The sequence below is a fragment of the Mercurialis annua genome, linkage group LG1-X (genome assembly GCF_937616625.2).
Source record: "Mercurialis annua linkage group LG1-X, ddMerAnnu1.2, whole genome shotgun sequence".
NCBI classification, from domain to species: Eukaryota; Viridiplantae; Streptophyta; class Magnoliopsida; order Malpighiales; family Euphorbiaceae; genus Mercurialis; species Mercurialis annua.
Window position 1 is genome coordinate 7,671,122 of NC_065570.1, and position 19,570 is coordinate 7,690,691.

Here is a 19,570-nt window from a genome sequence, read left to right on the forward strand (position 1 = left end):
AAGGGTCAGGCAAAGACCAGCAATAATTTCTCCAGATACTAGCCACATGGCAGATTTAGACACATCAGAATTCTTAATGTTAATACCAGGAAATCTGTCAGTATGAGATGAACCATCAACCCAAGGGTCATGCCAGAAGGAAAAAATCTCGTACTTTTAATTTTGTAATATATTATTATAATTTATAAAAACTAATTATTTAAATGATAATTAATTACTTGTAATTTAAGATAAAAAAAAACTCCACTTGATACAGTGGAAATAGTAAATAAGAATTTATAAAATTTATTTCATTTTAATCAAGATCTCAATTTTTTATATTTTTATTATATGAGGAAGGATAAACACTTGTAAGAGAAATAGAACCCATGACTTAAAATAATTGATGTCAAATGCTTATATACTATCTAAAGGAAGTTTTTATTTTTTATTATTTTATTTCTTTTATCCAAATTAAATTTAAGCTGGAGGTGTATTCTGGTTTTACTTTAGGTATGAAATCAAAGAACTGGTGTCTCGTTTGATTGAGAATTAGACTTTAAGAAAATAAGACTCTCTCAGAAGTTGTATATTTTTTGCTTGATTGAAATTTTATTAGAGTTTGATTTTTCTTTGACTAAAAAAAGACTTTCCTAATAAAATATTGGTAAATTTAATTTTGTGAGTATTTTTAATTCTTAATTTATTCTTATTCAATTTCTTTAAATTTTTTTAAAATTTATATAAAAAAATATTTTTATTTTATTGTATTCATAAGATATATCTACTTTATTTTATAATTACTATTTACATTAATTTTATTTTTTTATTAGTATCATATCAATAATTTTTAAATTTACACATAATCAAACTATCAAACTATTAATTTTTTTATTTAACATGCAGGCAACAATTTAAAATGGTTTCACTCTTGAAAAGAAAGTGTTTTTTTTATTATAATAAGGGCTAAAAAATTACCTTTTTTAAACTATAAAAATAGAAAGTGGTTCCCCTTAAATGTAAAATTTTCTGTATTTTCTTCAAGTTCATTTAGATGAGTTACACCTTAACAAAATGACATTTTTTTGATAATTACCAAAAGAATATTTATTTTATCATTTTATTTAAAAGTCATCCATCCAAGTAGACTTGATAAAAATGAAGAAAATTTAAATTTTAGAAGAGCTATTTCTATAAAAATGATAATGTTTCAAAGAAGACAGAGATCACCCTCTTTAAAATTTAAACTATAAAGTAATGCTTAAAGAAGAAAAAAAAATAAAAAAAAATATTTCAAACAAAAAAAAAATATTAAACATTCATTTTCTTTATCAATCTCTCTTTAGAACACATCTCTCTCCCTTATCTGTAAAAACCACACGCCAAAATCATTGACTTGAGAAGGTGGATTTTCGGCCTCTTTTGACCGAAAAGCTATTTTCTCCACTCATTTTTTTCTTTATTTTTATACTTAATAAAGTTTATCTGGGTTGTCTTTTTAATAAAACTTTATTTTTGTATCTCCCCTACTTAAAGGTTGAAGAAACATATTTTTTTTGGAGGAGATGGTTTTTTTAAAGGGGAAAAACCATATCCTAATTTGATCTTATAGATTTTTTCTAAAATATAGAGCTTCTTTAAATTTTGAGAAAATTAATTTTTTTAGGGAAGCTGTTTTTTTTTTTTGAAAGTTGAAAACCATCTTCTAATTTTAATTTGTGGTTTCTTCAATTTTTTGAGTTGGGAATTTAGAGATGTTGTAGATTTTTTTTCTTTAAAAATTTGTGTTAGTGCTTAATAAATATTTTTTTAAATCTAACTTTGAGGATTCACATTGAAATAGCGGATGGAGTTTAAGGTGCAAGCGGTTTCTCGCATAATTGAATGTTTTTTTTTTGGATTAAGACGCCGCTCTTTTGGAAAAGAACGTCATGTTGGCAAATTTGGTGAAATCCCGGCTCAATCACTCTCCTTCGATTAATTTGCTTGTACTCTAAAATTTCATATGTTTTTCCGATTGTATTGTTTAATTTGCATTTGGGAAGATCATATGTTCAAATATTTGTTATATGACTTTCATTATCATATAAGCTTCCAACATATTTATCTAATTTCTAGCTTTGTGGGAAAAAAGAAACATTCATCTTCTTTAAAATTTCAATTATTTTTGTTAAAGTTTAAAAACCTCTTTAATTTTGAGTATCACTCTAGCTTGATCATTAGGCCAACAGATCACCTTCACCAGACTATATATTATATATACTCTGAAAACTATTTCTTCTTATTAATCATCAGATGCAAGTTTGAAAAACAGAAAATTATTAAAATAAAGCAAATTGGACCTATAGACACAATTAAAAAAATAATGGGAGTTCCAAAGAATTAAGCCAACTGCAAACAAATGAGGAATCTCGTCTTATGCCAGCTCTACACGTAGACAGCTAAGGATGGATGGTTATGGATCTATCTATATTCTAATTCTAATTATTTATTATTCAACTCTATAGCTATATTATTTGACTAAATCTCAATCTATCGCCACCAGATATTGCATCTCTTATCATTTATATATGTACACATTTCAGTTTTTTTTTTTTTTTTTTCAATTTAATCCAAGCTCTCGTAAAGTAATGTTACAGGCTGAGATTAATGTTTATCGAAGTTGAGTTCTGGGATTTATAGATGGGATTGCAGATGGACCAGTGCGTCTGTTTGATCGAGATTGACCGAAAATGTGAACTTTTTAAAATGTTTTAATTTTAAACTCTATTTTGGTTAGTAGATAAAATCATCGATTAAATTTGTTTTTATTTAATTTGTCTCTCGTGATAAAATATTCTAGCTATACCACTGAATTACTGATCTTAATTATGAGTTTTAGTGGTGGGCTTAAATTAATCACAGTTGTAGTTGAAAAATGAGTAGCAAATAGCAATTATGTTTGGAGATTATATGTCTTAATCACATTTGAGTGGGCCTAATTCAGATTCGGTTGTCTGTATTCTGATCTGAATTTGTTTCTTTTAATTCTCTCATTCTTTTTTTGATACAGAGTACATGAGGTGTCCTGAACGGGTCTCAACTATGAGACGGTATCTTTAAACCTTCCACATTCAGACTAATTCCCACTCGAGTCGTGTAAATCCTTTGCGGGAGGCAAACTCTGGCCCCAAATTTTAAACGGCTGCATAAATGAGTACGATTCGAACCCGCGACCTCACTTAAGCTAGAAGAGCGCCTTACCAACTCACTTAAACGGCTGCATAATGAATGAAATGAAGTCTAAACTCAATCCTATCCTATCCTTTTATAGTTTAGGAATAATTTGCCGGTCCCTCAATTTCCTTCTACCTTTCGTTGTAATAAAGTTGTGTAAAACTTGAATCAAACTCAATAAACCAATTCAATTTAATTTGATATTACTAAAAAAGTTAACTTTTCAAATTCGATTCAATGTTTTAAAGTATGAAACTAATTCGATTGAATTTTGGTACAAAATGAACCAGTATAACTTATTTATTTATTTTTAAATTCTTTAGGAATTTATAAATTTTGTTTTAATAAATTTAAAAAGATGCAAATTTTGATTCGAACCAAATAATATCTTTACATCATAATTATTCTTTTGATTTTAACGATATCTGAACTTTAATTTATTTTTACAAAAGAATTTATCATTTAGTTGTCATTAAAATTAATTTTGTCAATTTTGGACGACGTAACAATGAGCCGAAAGGCTAATATAAATAATAATATTAATAATTAATTTATATAGGGGCGTCAAAATGAATTGACGTGCCATGTCAACCCATTCGATTGTTATTATTAGAGTTTTTTTTTTTGATAAATTGAGGAGGGGGGAGCGCTTGTGGGAGGAATCGAACCCACAACCTAACAGTTTTCTGTTTAGCGCAAAGTTCGTTGGTATATTATTAGAGTTAATACTACACAACATGAAAAATAAAAGAGTTATTGGGGTCTACTCATTTAACCCGTTTAATTTAGTAGGTCGATTATGAATTCTAACAACACGGCTCATTTATTATAGCTGAATTGAACGTGGATCCTATCATCACGACATTTTTAATCTCTTTATTCAAATAAAAATTCAAATTTCAATAATTAAATATAATATTTCTACCGCTAAATTAATCTTGCTTAAAATTTTACACTGTCGGTGACTAAATCTTATGTAATTGTGCTCTTGTTTATGAAAAATAAAATCTGAATCTACTTGTTGAATGTGGACAATGCAAAATTTGTCGACATGCGAAGCAAAATTATGACAAAATGGATCAAGAAGTAACATGATTACATAAGCTATATATTGTTTTGATTTGTGGATCACGTGGAAAAATAAAAAATTTGTCGAGCTTAAATTATATTTTTCAAACTACAGCTCAAATTGTACTAAGCACGGATCGTACAAAAAATTATTTTTCTTGAATAAAAATGAATTTTGCGCATTAATATATAGACTAAGCTTTTTCCACGATTGTTCTTTCATAATAATTGACATTATTTTGGCCAGCAATGGTTTTGGGTCTCCATTAATTAATGTTTGATATAGTATAAGGATGATCCGGAATATTATTCAATGCAACCGTTTTAACCGTGCAATCGCACGGTCTGGCTATGCGATCGCACGGTCTAACATGGACTGTGCACCATTATATGAGATAAATATTTGATGATTCATGTATATGAATGTCTTTATTAGATTTTTTATTTAATTTATTTTTTATTTTAAACATATTAACTTAAAAATAAAAATATTTACAAATACTATACCAACTACTAGGGGTGAGAAAAAAACCGTCCGTCCGAATTAACCAACCAAACCGATGAATTTTGGTCGGTTCAGTTTTGCTTAAATGGTTAATTCTGTTCATTCAGTTTTTATAGAAAAAATTTCGGTCTTTTGGTTATTAGTTCGATTTAAATATAAAATTATCCAAACTTATCGAACCGACCGAATTGACCAATCTATTCGGTCAGTTCGGTTTTGAATTTTTTTTCCTATCTAATTCAATCTGTTTGGTTTTTGGTTAAAAAAAATTTATCCAGTCAGTTTGGTTAATTGATACTCTATTCGGTAAACAAGAGATTGAATTTATTCGAATAAAAATAAATTAATATTTAACAGGTTAGATTAATAGTTTTAACTAATAATTTATGTTTACATGAAATTATAATATAAATGTGGTTGAAATTATATCAAAACATACTAAATACACTATACTAAAATTTAGAGCAAATTACTCTAAAACCCCTCACATTTGTCATAATTCACAGTTTGATACCACTTGTTTGGAAATTAAACAATTTGTTACCTCAGTTTTGATTTTGTAAACTATAAGACCCTTCTGTTAGTTCCGTTAATAATTTAAAATTTACTTTCAAACGATTTGGAACCTCAATTTCAATTATATAAACGATTTGGTATCTCAGTTTCAATTATATAAATGATTGGTACCTCATTTTCAAACGATTTGGTACCTCACATTTCATACTATTAACGATTTAGTACCTATATTTAACAAAAGGGCCTTATAGTTTACAAATCAAAACTGAAATACTAAATCATTTGATTTTCAAACAAGAGGTACCAAATTGTGAATTATGACAAACATGAGGAGTCTTAAAGTAATTTGCTCAATTTTTATTAAAACTATATAGAAACTAGCATGAAATTATTACAATTTATCGTACATTCTAATTTACTAAAATTATAATGAAAACATATTAAATAATGTAAAATTGCAAAAAACAAAAGATAATTTATCATCGTATATGTTATGTAGATAATAATAACAGCTAGAGAGGTCTAGCCCAAGTGGCTAAGTTCTCCAAGTGTATTTCCGAAATTTCGGCTTTAGTCACACTATAATTGAGTTAAGGCTAATTTAACATATAAACATATATCTAACAACTACTTAGATTAGATCTATATTTGAAAAATAAATAATAATAACACACAAAAGAAAGTTAAATAATTGCACAACTAAAAGACTTAAATGCACTAAAAAAATTCAACTTTCGCGTGTTTTACATATTTAACATAAATTTTTAATTTTGGTAAAAAAATACACGAACTTTCCAATTTTTACAATTAAGACAATGACACCATTTTGGATGTAAAATGACACCGTTTTGAATGTAAAACAGTACTGTTTTGAATGTAAAATAGCACTATATTTTAGATGTAAAATGACACTATTTTTCAAAAAAAATACAAACGTGATCAAAAATTAAAAAAATTCATATTATGCCAAAATTAAAAGTTTATGTAATGCAAAACACGCGAAAGTTCAAACATAAAATATGCATCGTTAATTTATCGATTTTTGGAGTTTTTAAACCTAACTAAAAATATTATATTACTGACAAAATGTTCAAACATAAAGTATACATCGTTAATTTATCATTTATCAACATATAGAGTAATTGATAGACAAAGAAACACTACTAGAAAACAATAATTTAGCGACAGATTTTTGGAGTTTTTAAACCTAACTAAAAATATTATATTACTGACAAAATGTTCAAACATAAAGTATACATCGTTAATTTATCATTTATCAACCGATAGAGTAATTGATAGACAAAGAAACACTACTAGAAAACAATAATTTAGCGACAGATTTTTTCGTCGCCAAATGACCAAAATCCGTTGCTAAACACGTTTAGCGACGGAAACAGCCGTCGCTAAATTTTTGGTCGCAACGTTTGATAACTACGGAAAAAAAATTTAGCAACGGATTTTAGTCTCCGTTTTAGCGACGGAATTCGAAATCCGTCGCTAATTAGCGACAGATTTAAATCTGTCACTAATTTTAAAAAATTTAAAAATTATTTTTTAAAATTAAATCATAAAATAAATTTTTTATTTAATCAATCACCCATCCGCGCCCTCTATCACTCACCGACCCGCGTTAGATCACCCACCGGCACCCACCTGTCGATTTTCACAAACTTCCCAGTTTGTCACCCACCCTTCCATTGCTCCCACTCAAGGCTCTTTAACCTTGTAGTTCTCTCGCGCGTAACTCCATCTTAACCAGCTCATATTCATATTATATATCTATATATATTATACTTAAATGTAACTAAAAACAATAAATATTTGTTTACATAATTTAATCCCGCATTCTAAGATAATTTTTTTATAATTAATAATTTTTTAAAATATTTATATACTTTTAATAAATAAATAATCTATAATTATTATTTCATAAATAAGGTTTTATTATTATTTTATAAATAAAAACGTTATATTGAAATAATATAAATTTAATTAAAAAATTTAATAACTATTTTTTATTAAATACTATCTTAAATTATATTTTAATACCTTTTAATTTTTTTTGACAGTGCAAAGTAGCGGGGGATTTTAAAATCCGTCGCTAAATCCGTCGCAAAAGGAGTAATTTAGCGAGCAAAAGGAGTAATTTAGCGACGGATTTTAAAATCCGTCGCTAATTGCAGAAAAAAATAGGCGGAAGAATTCCCGCCAATATTTCGCTAAATTTTATCAAAATAATTGGCGGGATTACTCCTGGCAACTTTAGCGACGGAAAATTCATCGCTAAAGTTGGCGGGATCATTCCCGCCAATTTAAGTGGGTGTTTAGGACGGATCAAAGATCCGTCGCTACCAAATAAATAGCGAAGGATTTTAAATCCGTCACTAAAATCCGTCACTAAAACGATGTTTTCTAGTAGTGAGAATAAAGGAAATTCTTATTGGTCTTTTAGAAAACTAGTGTCACTTTATGTGTTTCACACGTTACTCGTAATGTGACTCGTCAAATTATCAAATAATATTTGAAATTGTCGTTAATTAAAAATAGTTTATCTTATTTAATATTTTAAATGATAAATTTAATAGTTTAATATTTTTAATTGATATTTAAATTTTATAATTATAGAGAATTTAAATAAAAATATTAAATAATAATTAAAATAGTAATTTATCAAAAGTAGATTATCTTATTTAAAATTTTATATAATTAAAAATAATTAAAATAATAATAATAATTAAATATTTAAAATAGTATATTTTAATTAGTATTCTATATAAAAACATATATATTGATTGATTAATTATTATGACCTATTCATAAAAAAAAATAATTAATGATCTAAAAAGGGGTAATTGATGTGGAGAATAGTCGAGGACACTAATGTTCGGCTCTTTCTATGTTTAATCTCTGATAGATCATAGATGAAGATATACAATAGTCTCGCGGGTCTCTCAACTGAAGAGATCGCCAAATAAAATAGTGGTTGAGCCGTCATCTTCTGTGGATTGTGGATAATCCGCATCAGACAATGACACACGCACTATTTTTTAGTTTTTCTCTGGTATGAGTCATATTCAGTTTGGGTGGACTATAAGTATGAGTCGTATTAAATTTGGGTGGATTATAAGTTAAGTCACATAGAATTTAAGTTATTAAAATTCTTCCAATACTTGTCAAATTTCAGATTCATATTTATAACCATAAAACTCAACAAATCATCTTCACTCAAGATTAATTTTTAAAGCATAGTTTGTAATGTCATAATTTCATGAAAAAATGTATTTGAGGTAACAAATAAAGAACCCGAAAACTTTAATGTCATATTGTAAAACAGTTTTAAAAATTTGATAAAACATCTTACACTCTTCCAATCATTTTTCATTGGAGACCCAATATTTTTTACTCTTTTTTTCGGATCTCTCAAAATCTCAACCACACTCTTCTTGTTCTTGTTATCTCTATCAAAATACATCCCATAACAAGGATCCTCCTCCTCTAACTTTTGAAAAAAAATTCAAGTTTTTCAGCCGCTTCTCATATTTTATAAGTTGAGTTCCATCGAGTTTTAACATCTAAACACACAAGACTTAAGCTTCCTATTTTTAATTTTTCAACATACTTCTTAAAAACTTGCAATCTAGATGGAGATGACCTCACATATCTAACCGCGTTACGAATTTTAACAATTGATTCATTCAGGTCCTCTAAACCATCTTTGACAATTAAATTCAAAATATGTGCACAACATCTAACATGCATATATTGGTGTTCTAAGATTGTACCTTCCATTCTTGAGTTTCTTTTCTCAAATAAGCAATTGCTTTATCATTTGAACTTGCATTGTCAACAGTAGTAGTAAAAATGTGTTCAATTTCTCATTCTAATAAATAGCTCTCAATAGCCTTTCCAAGTGGTACCCCTTATGATTAGGAACAAGGTAAAAGTTAAATATTTTTTTGTGTATATTACAATCATTATCTATCCAATGAGCAGTGAGACACATATAATTCAAATTTTGGATTGATGTCATTGTATCTGTAGTAAGACACACGCGTTGCAACTTTAGAATATTTTTTAAACTTTTTTCCCTCTAAATATAGCTTGACAAATCTCTACCAACAGTGATCCGTAGGGAATTAGAAACCTAGGTTGCAAGGAATGATTATATTCCTAAAACCCTTCCCCTTCTACAATGTGAAAAGGCAATTCATCAACTATTATTATTTCGGCAAGTTTTTTTCTTGTTTCATCAACATCAAAAGTAACATAACCTAACTCTATATCATTTGACTCAAGAACTGTGGCTCTTTTTTTATCAATCCTATACGGATATTCCTCACATTGATAAGTCAAATGAGACCATATGTTACTTGTGCCTATGCGAGACTAGAAGCATAATCCTTACCACAATAGTTGCAACTAGCTCTTGTATCCTCAATACCTTCGACTGGAGTAAAGTATCCCCAAATAAGTGAAGTTATTTAAGAAGTTCGTTTCCTATTCTTTTGAGAAGTTTGTGTTTGTGTTGATCCTCTTATATCTTCATTTTCTCCTTCACCAATCGTGGCACTTTGATTTGAAGTATCCTCCATCTAAAATAATTGACATGTATGTAAGGCTTAATAAGGTAATAAACATATAAAAATAAACTAAGGATTAACAATTTAAAAAAACGTGATCAAACTGCCAAAAAAAAAGAATACAATACTACCACCAGGTTTACAATGATCAATAATTCCTAATGATTTCAATTCAATGCAAATCCATTCTTTCAATTCTATGCAAATACAAGTTGTAGTCAGGTACAAAAAGGATCACTTTTCATTTTCATTTTCAATATGTTATTCATTCTGCACAGGTCTGATATATTGTCGGTCTTTTATATGCATGACCGTTTATCCAAGCCTACCTAAAATTATCAATAGTTGAAATAACATTTATTTAACATAATTGCAGGAAAAAGTCTAATGTTTGTTTATGAACTTCAACTGTACATTATGGTATTATTATTGAATAATAATGTGTGATTTTCTATGATAGTCTGTTTGCCATCTCATTTTCAAAATAACTTATGTAATTAGTTCATATGTCATTATCATTTGCATTGTATATTTCACTTTTGATATGCTCTATGAACAAGTTTTAGTATTTATATCAATTGATATTTATGTCTGACTAAAAAGTCATTATCATGTGGAACGTTATGGTGAAATAGCATATATTTATCAATACGTGTGTTGTGTCTCTCCCAAGTGACCCACTCTCAAGTCTCTCAACCCTAATTCTTAAAGGCTTGCCGCCGACAACTCATGGGAGGTGATTTTTTGGCCATTTTTTAGCCAAAAATCACCTCCCCACTCTCTAAATCTCTCTATTTTTCAACAAATAAATGCAATTTATATTATATTTATGTCTTTAGTTTTTTCTATTCTCTTCTCCCTCTATGGTTTCATCTACCCTATATGGATTTTATTCACCCTAAATGGGTTATTATTCTTCAAATAGGAAGCTTCACAAGGTATTTGCTCTTGATTTCTACATGAAATCTTAACATTTACAATTCGAGTTTTTGCATTTTTCAAAACCGCTTGGTGGTTCTTCGTTTAGGAGTCGATCAGAACAAGTGTGCCGGCAAAGCTTGGGTTTTCTTGTGCTTCCGTTTGTAAGATTAGTTTATAAATGTAATTTTTACAGCTTGATTGTTACTCCTGACGATAATGTAGATCTAAAGATTTCTTGTTGTAATTTTTATATTCATAAATTTGTATCTATTTAGCTAGATTTATGTTTAGATCTAGTTTTATCGTATTTTATTTTGGCTGACACATTACGTTGTCAAATAGCCTCATTTATTGTACTTTTTTAGTCCCGTTAGTGGCTAGCTCCGAGACTCTCGTAGTCGTTTTCTAATCTTAGATGAAACCATCTTCTAATAAAAAAAAACATAGCATATATTTGTGGCTAAAATTTTGTTCACTTTTTGTTGGAATACGTATAATGAATTTATTGGTATTTTTTTAGTAATCATGGAGAAAATTTGGCAGAATTCTACAGCAAAAATTTGCAATTATGCCGCAAAATTCTACAACATGATACTACAGAAATATTCAGTAGAATATTGTTGCAGTATCCAGCAATTTTGCAGCAGAATTTTGCGGCAATTATGCAGCGGGATTCTGTAGAATACTGCTGCAATTCCACACCGATTCTGCATATTTAAATCACAGTGATTAGTTAAGGCATAGGAACTTTGATAAAATTGATGGCTGCATTTACACCAGGCTTTAGACTATGTAGTGGGTGCAAAATTAAAATGAACATTGGACTACTTAATTCTCATTGGTAGTAATAGTACTGTCATCAATTTAGCATCATTTAAAAAATATTTTTTTTATATGAAATTGTCAATTCATTGTTATGATTAATTATGCATCAGTATTAGAGAGTTTACTTATTTACTTTTTATAAAGAAACAAAAATATTGGCAAATCTATTATCTATTGTGATTAAGGACACTAATATTGGTTGGTCTGTTCATATTGTTTTGATTGGTGAATTATTTTGTGTGAACTATTGGTGTTGTTAACTGGTAAGTATTCATTCCCCTTGGTAGTTAAATAAAATCACACGGATTCTGCATATTTAATTATGCAGTGCAGCAGAAAACCTTATTTGCATATATAAATTTTAAACCAATAATGCATTAGAAAACAAATTCTGGATATTTAAATCACATAGATTAGTTACACCGAAAAAATAAAATCACACGGACTAATTAGACTTGCAAAACAGAGTTTTACAAGCTCTACATCAAATCACAATTCAAGTTCAAAAGAACTAAAAATATAAATAAACTGAAATTCAAATAAACAATTTTTCACATACGAGTCTCATGTATATTCCATATATGTTTGATTAGATCTTGTTGCAGCTGAGAAGGAATATCTCTATTCCGAATACGTCAATGACGTTGAATGAACTCCAAAAGCTTTGTTGTATGGTCATACGAAACTGAAATATGTGGAATATCATCAAATGCATCATAATTATAATCTAAATTATTGATGTGTCTTTCATCTTCGACAATAATATTGTGTAATATGATGCAAAGCTTTTATAACATCTTTTAAAGTTTCAGGATGCCAAAATCGAGCCGGTCTTCGCACAATGGCAAATCTCGATTGCAATACTACAAATGCTCGTTCAACGTCTTTTCTTGTTGACTGATCATGAACTGCAGCAAACTGTCTATGCTTATGCAGGGCCTGCCTTAGACAAATTGAGGCCTTAGGCAATAAAATATGTATAAATTACTTATTAATTTTTTTTAATTATATTTGATAATATTTATATTATAAATAATAAAATTGCATAACTTGATACATTAAAATAAATACATAAAAGTTCAAAATATAATTATAACAATAAAATCTAAGAACTTTTTGAAATAAAGTTTTTGTTGTGTTGCAATCCAACTCGCCATCAACTACCCGCAATTCATTCAAATGTTTTATAAAAATTTATTTTTCTTACTCTTTGAGATGCAAAATTATTAATTAAATTTTTGTATTTCGGTTTAAAAACTAAATTTTTCTCAATAGAAATAATGGCTAATCCGTTAATCTTTTTTGCGATATAATTGATCGTAAAAATATTTTATTAATTTCAATTTTGAATAACTTCTTTTACATAAAATTAATCTTTTATAGTGTCAATGTCATTCTGTATAAAAAATCAATTATATAATATAACTAAAAAATAAAATAATTGAAAAATGAACAAAAATAATAAAAAAATGAACAAGAAGAAATTACTTTAATTGTTTGAAAATTTTATTAATTTAGCTTATTAAAAAAATTATAATAAACTAAATTTATAATTAAAAACGAGAAAAATAATTAACTAGAACTAATAGTTTGAAAAGAGAATGAAACTAGAAAATAATTATGAGACTTTCATTTTTTTTAAAAAAAATTGTGAGTAAATAAAATTTATCAAACTATAAAAAATTTAAGAAAGTGTTTGAAAAATTATTAAGGTAATTTTTATTTCATTTCTTTAATAATATCGTTGCTCAAAAGTCAAAAGATCTAGTAAAATTTAAGGTTGTTAAAATGATTTTGGTTGATTTGAACTTTATTAACGTGATATATATTCAAAATGTTTTGTTGTATCGAATACATTTGACTCCTTATTAGTATTAAATACCTGCGGTATATATTTATTACTTTAAAAGTAAACTATATGTGGCCAAATTTTTTTTGGCCCTTGTAATTCTGAGGCCCTAGACCTAGGCCTTAGTGGCGTAGGCCTAGGTCCAGGCCTGTGCTTATGACTTTGTAAAGATGGAATTGTTTTCACAAATGTTGACTATGAAATAAATACCATCAGCAAAGTAATATCCAATTGAATAATGATGATCATTAATTGAATAGTTGGCTGGTGGAGATCGTCTTTCAGCAAGTTCTGAAAATATAAAAGATCGATTTAAATCATTTGTATCATTATGTGATCTCGGTAGTCCAAAAAAGGCAAGTCATATCCAAAGATCATGTGATGCTATAGCTTCAATAATTATAGTCGATTCAAACATGACCAACATACATCCCTTTCCAAGCAATTAAACAATTTTTCCATTTCCAATGCATACAAGAAACCCACGACTTTCGTTATCTTTTAACAATCTATCCGTGTCATTTTTATTCAGAGACCTCATGTATTTTTTTGAAAAAAATTGAAATTATAGCTTTAACAATTTTTTAAGACTTTCAGTAACAGTATTTTCACCAATTCTTACATATTTATCGACATAATCTTGTAACTCCGTAAGCAAACATATGTAATGCAACTGTGATTTTCTGAAGAGAAGACAAACCTAAATGTCCCGCAACATCTCTTTTCTGAACAAAATATGGATCATGAGCTTTTATAGTAGATTGAATTCTGAGAAAAAGAGATCGATTCATTCGGAATCTCCTTCGAAATAAAGTTGGAAAATATACAGGATTTTCTCTAAGGTAACCGTGAAAAAGTTTATGATGCCCATGAACTCTGTTACGCCATATAAAAGCACGACCAAAAACTGAGCCACAATGTAGTGATGCTTTTATTTTATTGTTGAGTAGTTTTCCAATGGTAGATATTGTTATTTTTAAATCGTCATCTTAATCTGAATCATCAAAAATAAAATTGATCAATTTGGTTGAGAGCATTTTCCGTACAAACAAATAAATTAGAAAAATGTGAGAGAAAGTTTGAGTTTGCAAGAATATGGTTTATTTCATCTATATTAATTAGTATTCTTATCACAAGTTTGTTTTTTGTTGGATTAAAATTTGATTAAAAAAAATTCCAGATTTTCAATACGAAAAACGTACTCTGGGGGAAGAAAGAGAGGGAAATCAAAATAAAGAAAAAGAGAGGCAAATAAATTACTTTTGAAATAGATTAAATTTGGAGAGTCCATTGAAAAAAAATTTAAATTATTATTATCTATAATAAAAATGTTCTCTATTTTAGTAAAGGTACTTTCTATTTTAAAAATATCAAAATATAAAAAAATTAGATTGATAATCTTTCAAAAAATCATATAATAAAATTTAGATTGCTGGAAGGCACCATCTAAATTGAGGAATTTTAGAAAAATAAAAATCATGAATTTTATACAATCTATAAATTTTCATCGTTTAATGTAAAAATATATAATTAGAATTTATGGATACTACAGTTCTTCATCCTTCAAAATCTATCGTTTAATTTCCCACCTCATAGGTTGGAAGGTTAGACTCTGTCATTTTTAATAAATGATGAATCGTATACAATTTAAATATTTCAAATTCATCCCTATAAAATCTAGATACATGCATTTTATATTCAACAATAGTATGGATGAATCTATTGATTCTATATTTCATGAATTTAAAACTCATCGATTTAATAAAATTTATGGATTTCAAAAACCATCAATCCAACGGAGTCTAAACGTTTTTTTTTCTCTAGTAAGCTAAAACATAATATTATATATATCATCTTATCTAACAGAAATTTAAAGTAAATTTCACCAAAATGAAAAATAGAAATTTTGATAAATAAACTATGTTCGGCTTTACTTTCTTAATGTCATAGCCGAAGAAAAAACACTTGAAAACTTGGCCCAGTTGGCTAAGCTCTAATGATATGTGTATGAGGTTGAGGGTTCGACCCTCAACATTCACGGGCAGTGTGCCTATTTAAAAAATGTCTAACATTAACTCCCGCTAACCTCCACTAACAATTAGAGTAGACTATGTTTGACAAAAAAAAAAAATAGCCGAAGAAAAAGATATTATTACACACAATTAAAATAAGTATGAAATAATTATGGAAAATGATAAATTTTACTGTTTTAAACACTCAAAGTTAGAAGGTCCACATAAAATTTGTCATGAAACATGTGGTTGAAGTGAAGCTCAGTACTGTGGCTTATCCTATCCAACCTGTAGAAATCTGCCACTTTGATAGTGCTCTCCAAAGTTATTCTGTCCATTAAAGTTTTTTTTATTTTTGAAAATTCAAACGCACATTTTTTTTTGATGAAATTTAAACGCACATTTAATGTGAGAAAAATGCATCACGCTGTGCCAAGTCCAACAATTCTCTATATAAACCAACGCACTCAGCTTTCACATTATCATCGCAGTTAGCCATGACAAAACACTGCAAATTTCCTTCCTTCGTATGGCTTTTGTTTACTGCTTCAAACTTATTACTCTTCTTCATTCCTCTGTTATTAGCAGAGAAAGAGAATTACATTGTCCACATGGATTTATCAGCCATGCCAAAAGCTTTCTCTGATCATCATAGTTGGCACTTGGCCACTCTTGATTCTGTTTTTCAACTCTCTAAAACCACAGACACCATTAATAATGAAGCCAAACCCTCTACACTTCTCTATAGCTATACTCACGTTATGCATGGCTTCAGTGCTCATCTCTCTCCCGCCGAGCACGAGATCTTGAAAAGCTCTCCCGGCTTTGTTTCTTCGATCAAAGATAAGCAGGTGAAACCAGACACAACTCGTTCACCGTCTTTTCTTGGCCTTACCTCCACCTCTGAAGCTTGGAATGTGTCGAATTATGGTGAAGGTATCATCATTGGGGTGATCGACAGTGGTGTATGGCCAGAGAGTGAGAGTTTTAGTGATGAAGGAATGCCGAAAGTTCCGAAAAGATGGAAAGGAAAATGCGAAAGTGGAACTGAATTCAGCTCTTCACTATGCAACAACAAACTTATCGGAGCTCGATTTTACAACAAAGGGGTGATCGCCCATAAGAACGTCACTATAACCATGAATTCCACGCGTGACACGTATGGCCACGGGACTCACACGTCGAGCATAGCTGCCGGGAATTTCGTAAAAGGCGCATCATACTTTGGGTATGCACCTGGAACCGCTAGTGGAGTGGCTCCGCGTGCTCATGTAGCCATGTACAAGGCGTTGTGGGAAGACTATGGTGCTTCTTATACATCTGATGTAATTGCTGCAATTGATCAAGCAATTATGGACGGAGTAGATGTTTTGTCTATTTCAGTGGGATATGGTAATGAACTGTTGTATGAAGACCCTATAGCTTTGGCGACATTTGCAGCTGCCGAGAAGGATATATTTGTGGCAACATCTGCGGGAAATGACGGGCCTCATCCTGGTACACTCCATAACGGCGTACCGTGGGTAACAACTGTTGGTGCTGGGACTATAGACCGTGAATTTAATGGAATTTTAAATCTTGGAAACGGAGTTTCAGTCTCTGGTATGTCTCTCTATCCTGGTAACGATACTACTACTTGGCATGGTCCAATAGCCTTTAATGGTAACTGTTTTGACGATAGAAGATTTAAAAAGGGACACATTATAGTTTGCGAAGAAAAATATGGCGGCATGCAAGACTTAGAGGAGCAATACGACAACATCCGCTTAAGTGATAACATCATAGGAGGAATTTTCATAACCAAAGTTGTAGACCTTGAAAACTTCATCCAAACCCGAATTCCAACCATTTTTATAAATTTGGAAGATGGGAAAAAGATCAAAAGTTACATCAAAAGCAGCACCAAGCCAAATGCAAGCATGGAGTTCAAGAAAACTATACTTGGTGTTAAATCAGCTCCAAGTCTTGCTACCTACAGCTCCAGAGGACCCGATTTATCGTGCCAGCCGGTTCTGAAGCCTGACATTACGGCTCCTGGCTCTCGAATCTTAGCTGCCTGGCCGGATAATATATGGGTGGATCTTCTTCATAATGAACAGGAAATATACACTAACTACAATCTACTATCAGGTACATCCATGGCTTGCCCGCACGTAGCAGGAGTAGCAGCACTTTTGAAAAAGGCACATCCAGATTGGAGTCACGCTGCAATTCGTTCGGCAATGATGACCACTGCTGATACCATGACTCGAGCCAATAAGCCAATTATAGATCTCTCTTACGACCGGCTGCCTGCGACTCCTACAGACATGGGATCTGGCTATATTAATCCCAACAAAGCGCTACACCCAGGCCTTATTTACGATGCCAAAGTAGCTGATTATGTTAGCTTTCTCTGTGCATTGAATTTGACCCAGCAGCAGATCCAAACTTTCACAAGATCCGCGCATAATAATTGTTCTTTCCCGTCTTCTTCGGACCTGAACTACCCGTCTTTTATCGCATACTTCAACGCCGATGACTCGGAAGCCAATTTGACAACTGTTCAAGAGTATCACAGGACAGTAACCAACGTTGGAGATGCAGTGTCTACTTACACTGCAAATTTGACACCCATTCCTGGAATTAAGGTAAGTGTCGTTCCAAACAAGCTGGTTTTCAAAACCAAGTACCAGAAGCTAAGCTATAAGTTGACCATAAAAGGTCCAAAAGCAATCCCGCAAAATATAGTCCATGGTTACTTGACCTGGACTGATTCCAAAATTAAATATGTTGTCAAGAGTCCCATTGCGGTCATAGGCCAGAAGGATTTTTATTATGATGATGATTAAATGTAATCTGTATTAATTACCACTATCCAAAATAAATAAGGGCAATGCTATTTAGCCAGAAAAATTATGGACACAAAATGGCTAGAATTTTTTTTTATTTGCAGCCTTTTATTCTATCTGTTTCATTAAACCGGCATTTTCTTGTTTTGGTGAAATTGATGTCAATTAATGTGGGTTTTAATGGAAAAATACGAAAAGAAGTTAATGTCATACATCCAAACCAATTAAGAGTACACTTTAATAAACTGTTAGTGTCATTTGTTAGACAATTAGCCTTTTTTCTGTTTTTTTTTTTATTTTCTCTTATGATTAAACTATGGGTGGGAATTTTAGCACTCCACATTTTTATTTTAGGACTCCAGTATATTGTTTAATAGCGAAATTGTCCCTGTCTTTCTTTTTTGCTAATTAAACATTTATAAACTGCACTAGCCACCATAACCACCATTAGTGACCTTTTTTTTTTTACTCAAAACGTTAACCTAAAACTTAACATTAGTTAATTGTAATCTATCATAAATAGTTGCTTTAATTATATTAATAATTAATAATAAATTAGTTATTTTTTTTATGAATATATAATTGTATTAAAAAACCACAAGGAGTGGCTAAAAGCTCCAAAACTCAAGAGTTCATGCCCAATTAAGGCTAGGACTCTGAAAATGGAGGAGTACAAAAAAACCCATCAAGGGAACAGAATACAATCCAGAGAGCGGAAGAAGTCTATGCCCGTATAAGAAAATCTATTATTCTGACATTTGAAATTAAAACCTGCCTTAGTAAAACATGAAAAAACTAAGGGGCCGTTTGGTTCGCCATAAAAAGGGGGGAATGGGAATGGGTATGGGAATGATTCCCATTGTTTATGTTTGTTTTGTCAAATTGTACTAGGGAATGGGAATGTGATTACCCCCTCAATGGGAATCACCCATTCCCCCCTTACCCCATGGGAATGAACTTTTGGGAATGAGAATCAAAATTTTACAAATATTTTAATAATAAATAATAAATATATAATTATTAAAAATACTATTTTAAAATATTTATTTTAAAAAAATATACTTAAAATAATAAAAAAAACGTTTTTAATATTTTTTTTAAAATTATTTTTTTAATAATTTTTATTTAAAAAATAATAATTTTTTAATTTTTTTAAAAAATAATTTTTTAATTTTTTTTAAAAATAACTTTTATTTTATAAAAATAATTTTTTTAATTCGAAAATAATTTTTTTTATTTTTTCGAAAATATTTTTTTAAATTATTTTT

General features: G+C 29.6%; 2 protein-coding genes across 2 annotated transcripts; one reads left to right on the plus strand and one right to left on the minus strand.

Moving 5' to 3' along the window:
• Positions 1 to 14,085: 14,085 nt before the first annotated feature.
• Positions 14,086 to 15,970, minus strand: LOC126687737 (uncharacterized). Its single transcript, XM_050382312.1, has 2 exons — positions 15,898 to 15,970; positions 14,086 to 14,366 (listed from the first exon to the last, which is right to left on the minus strand). Exons 1-2 carry the CDS (start codon positions 15,968 to 15,970, stop codon positions 14,086 to 14,088), a joined length of 354 nt encoding a protein of 117 aa, XP_050238269.1.
• LOC126662768 (subtilisin-like protease SBT3) lies at positions 15,943 to 18,399 on the plus strand. The gene has a single exon (XM_050356373.2). It carries the CDS (start codon positions 15,969 to 15,971, stop codon positions 18,300 to 18,302), a length of 2,334 nt encoding a protein of 777 aa, XP_050212330.1. The 5' UTR covers positions 15,943 to 15,968; the 3' UTR covers positions 18,303 to 18,399.
• Positions 18,400 to 19,570: the final 1,171 nt, after the last annotated feature.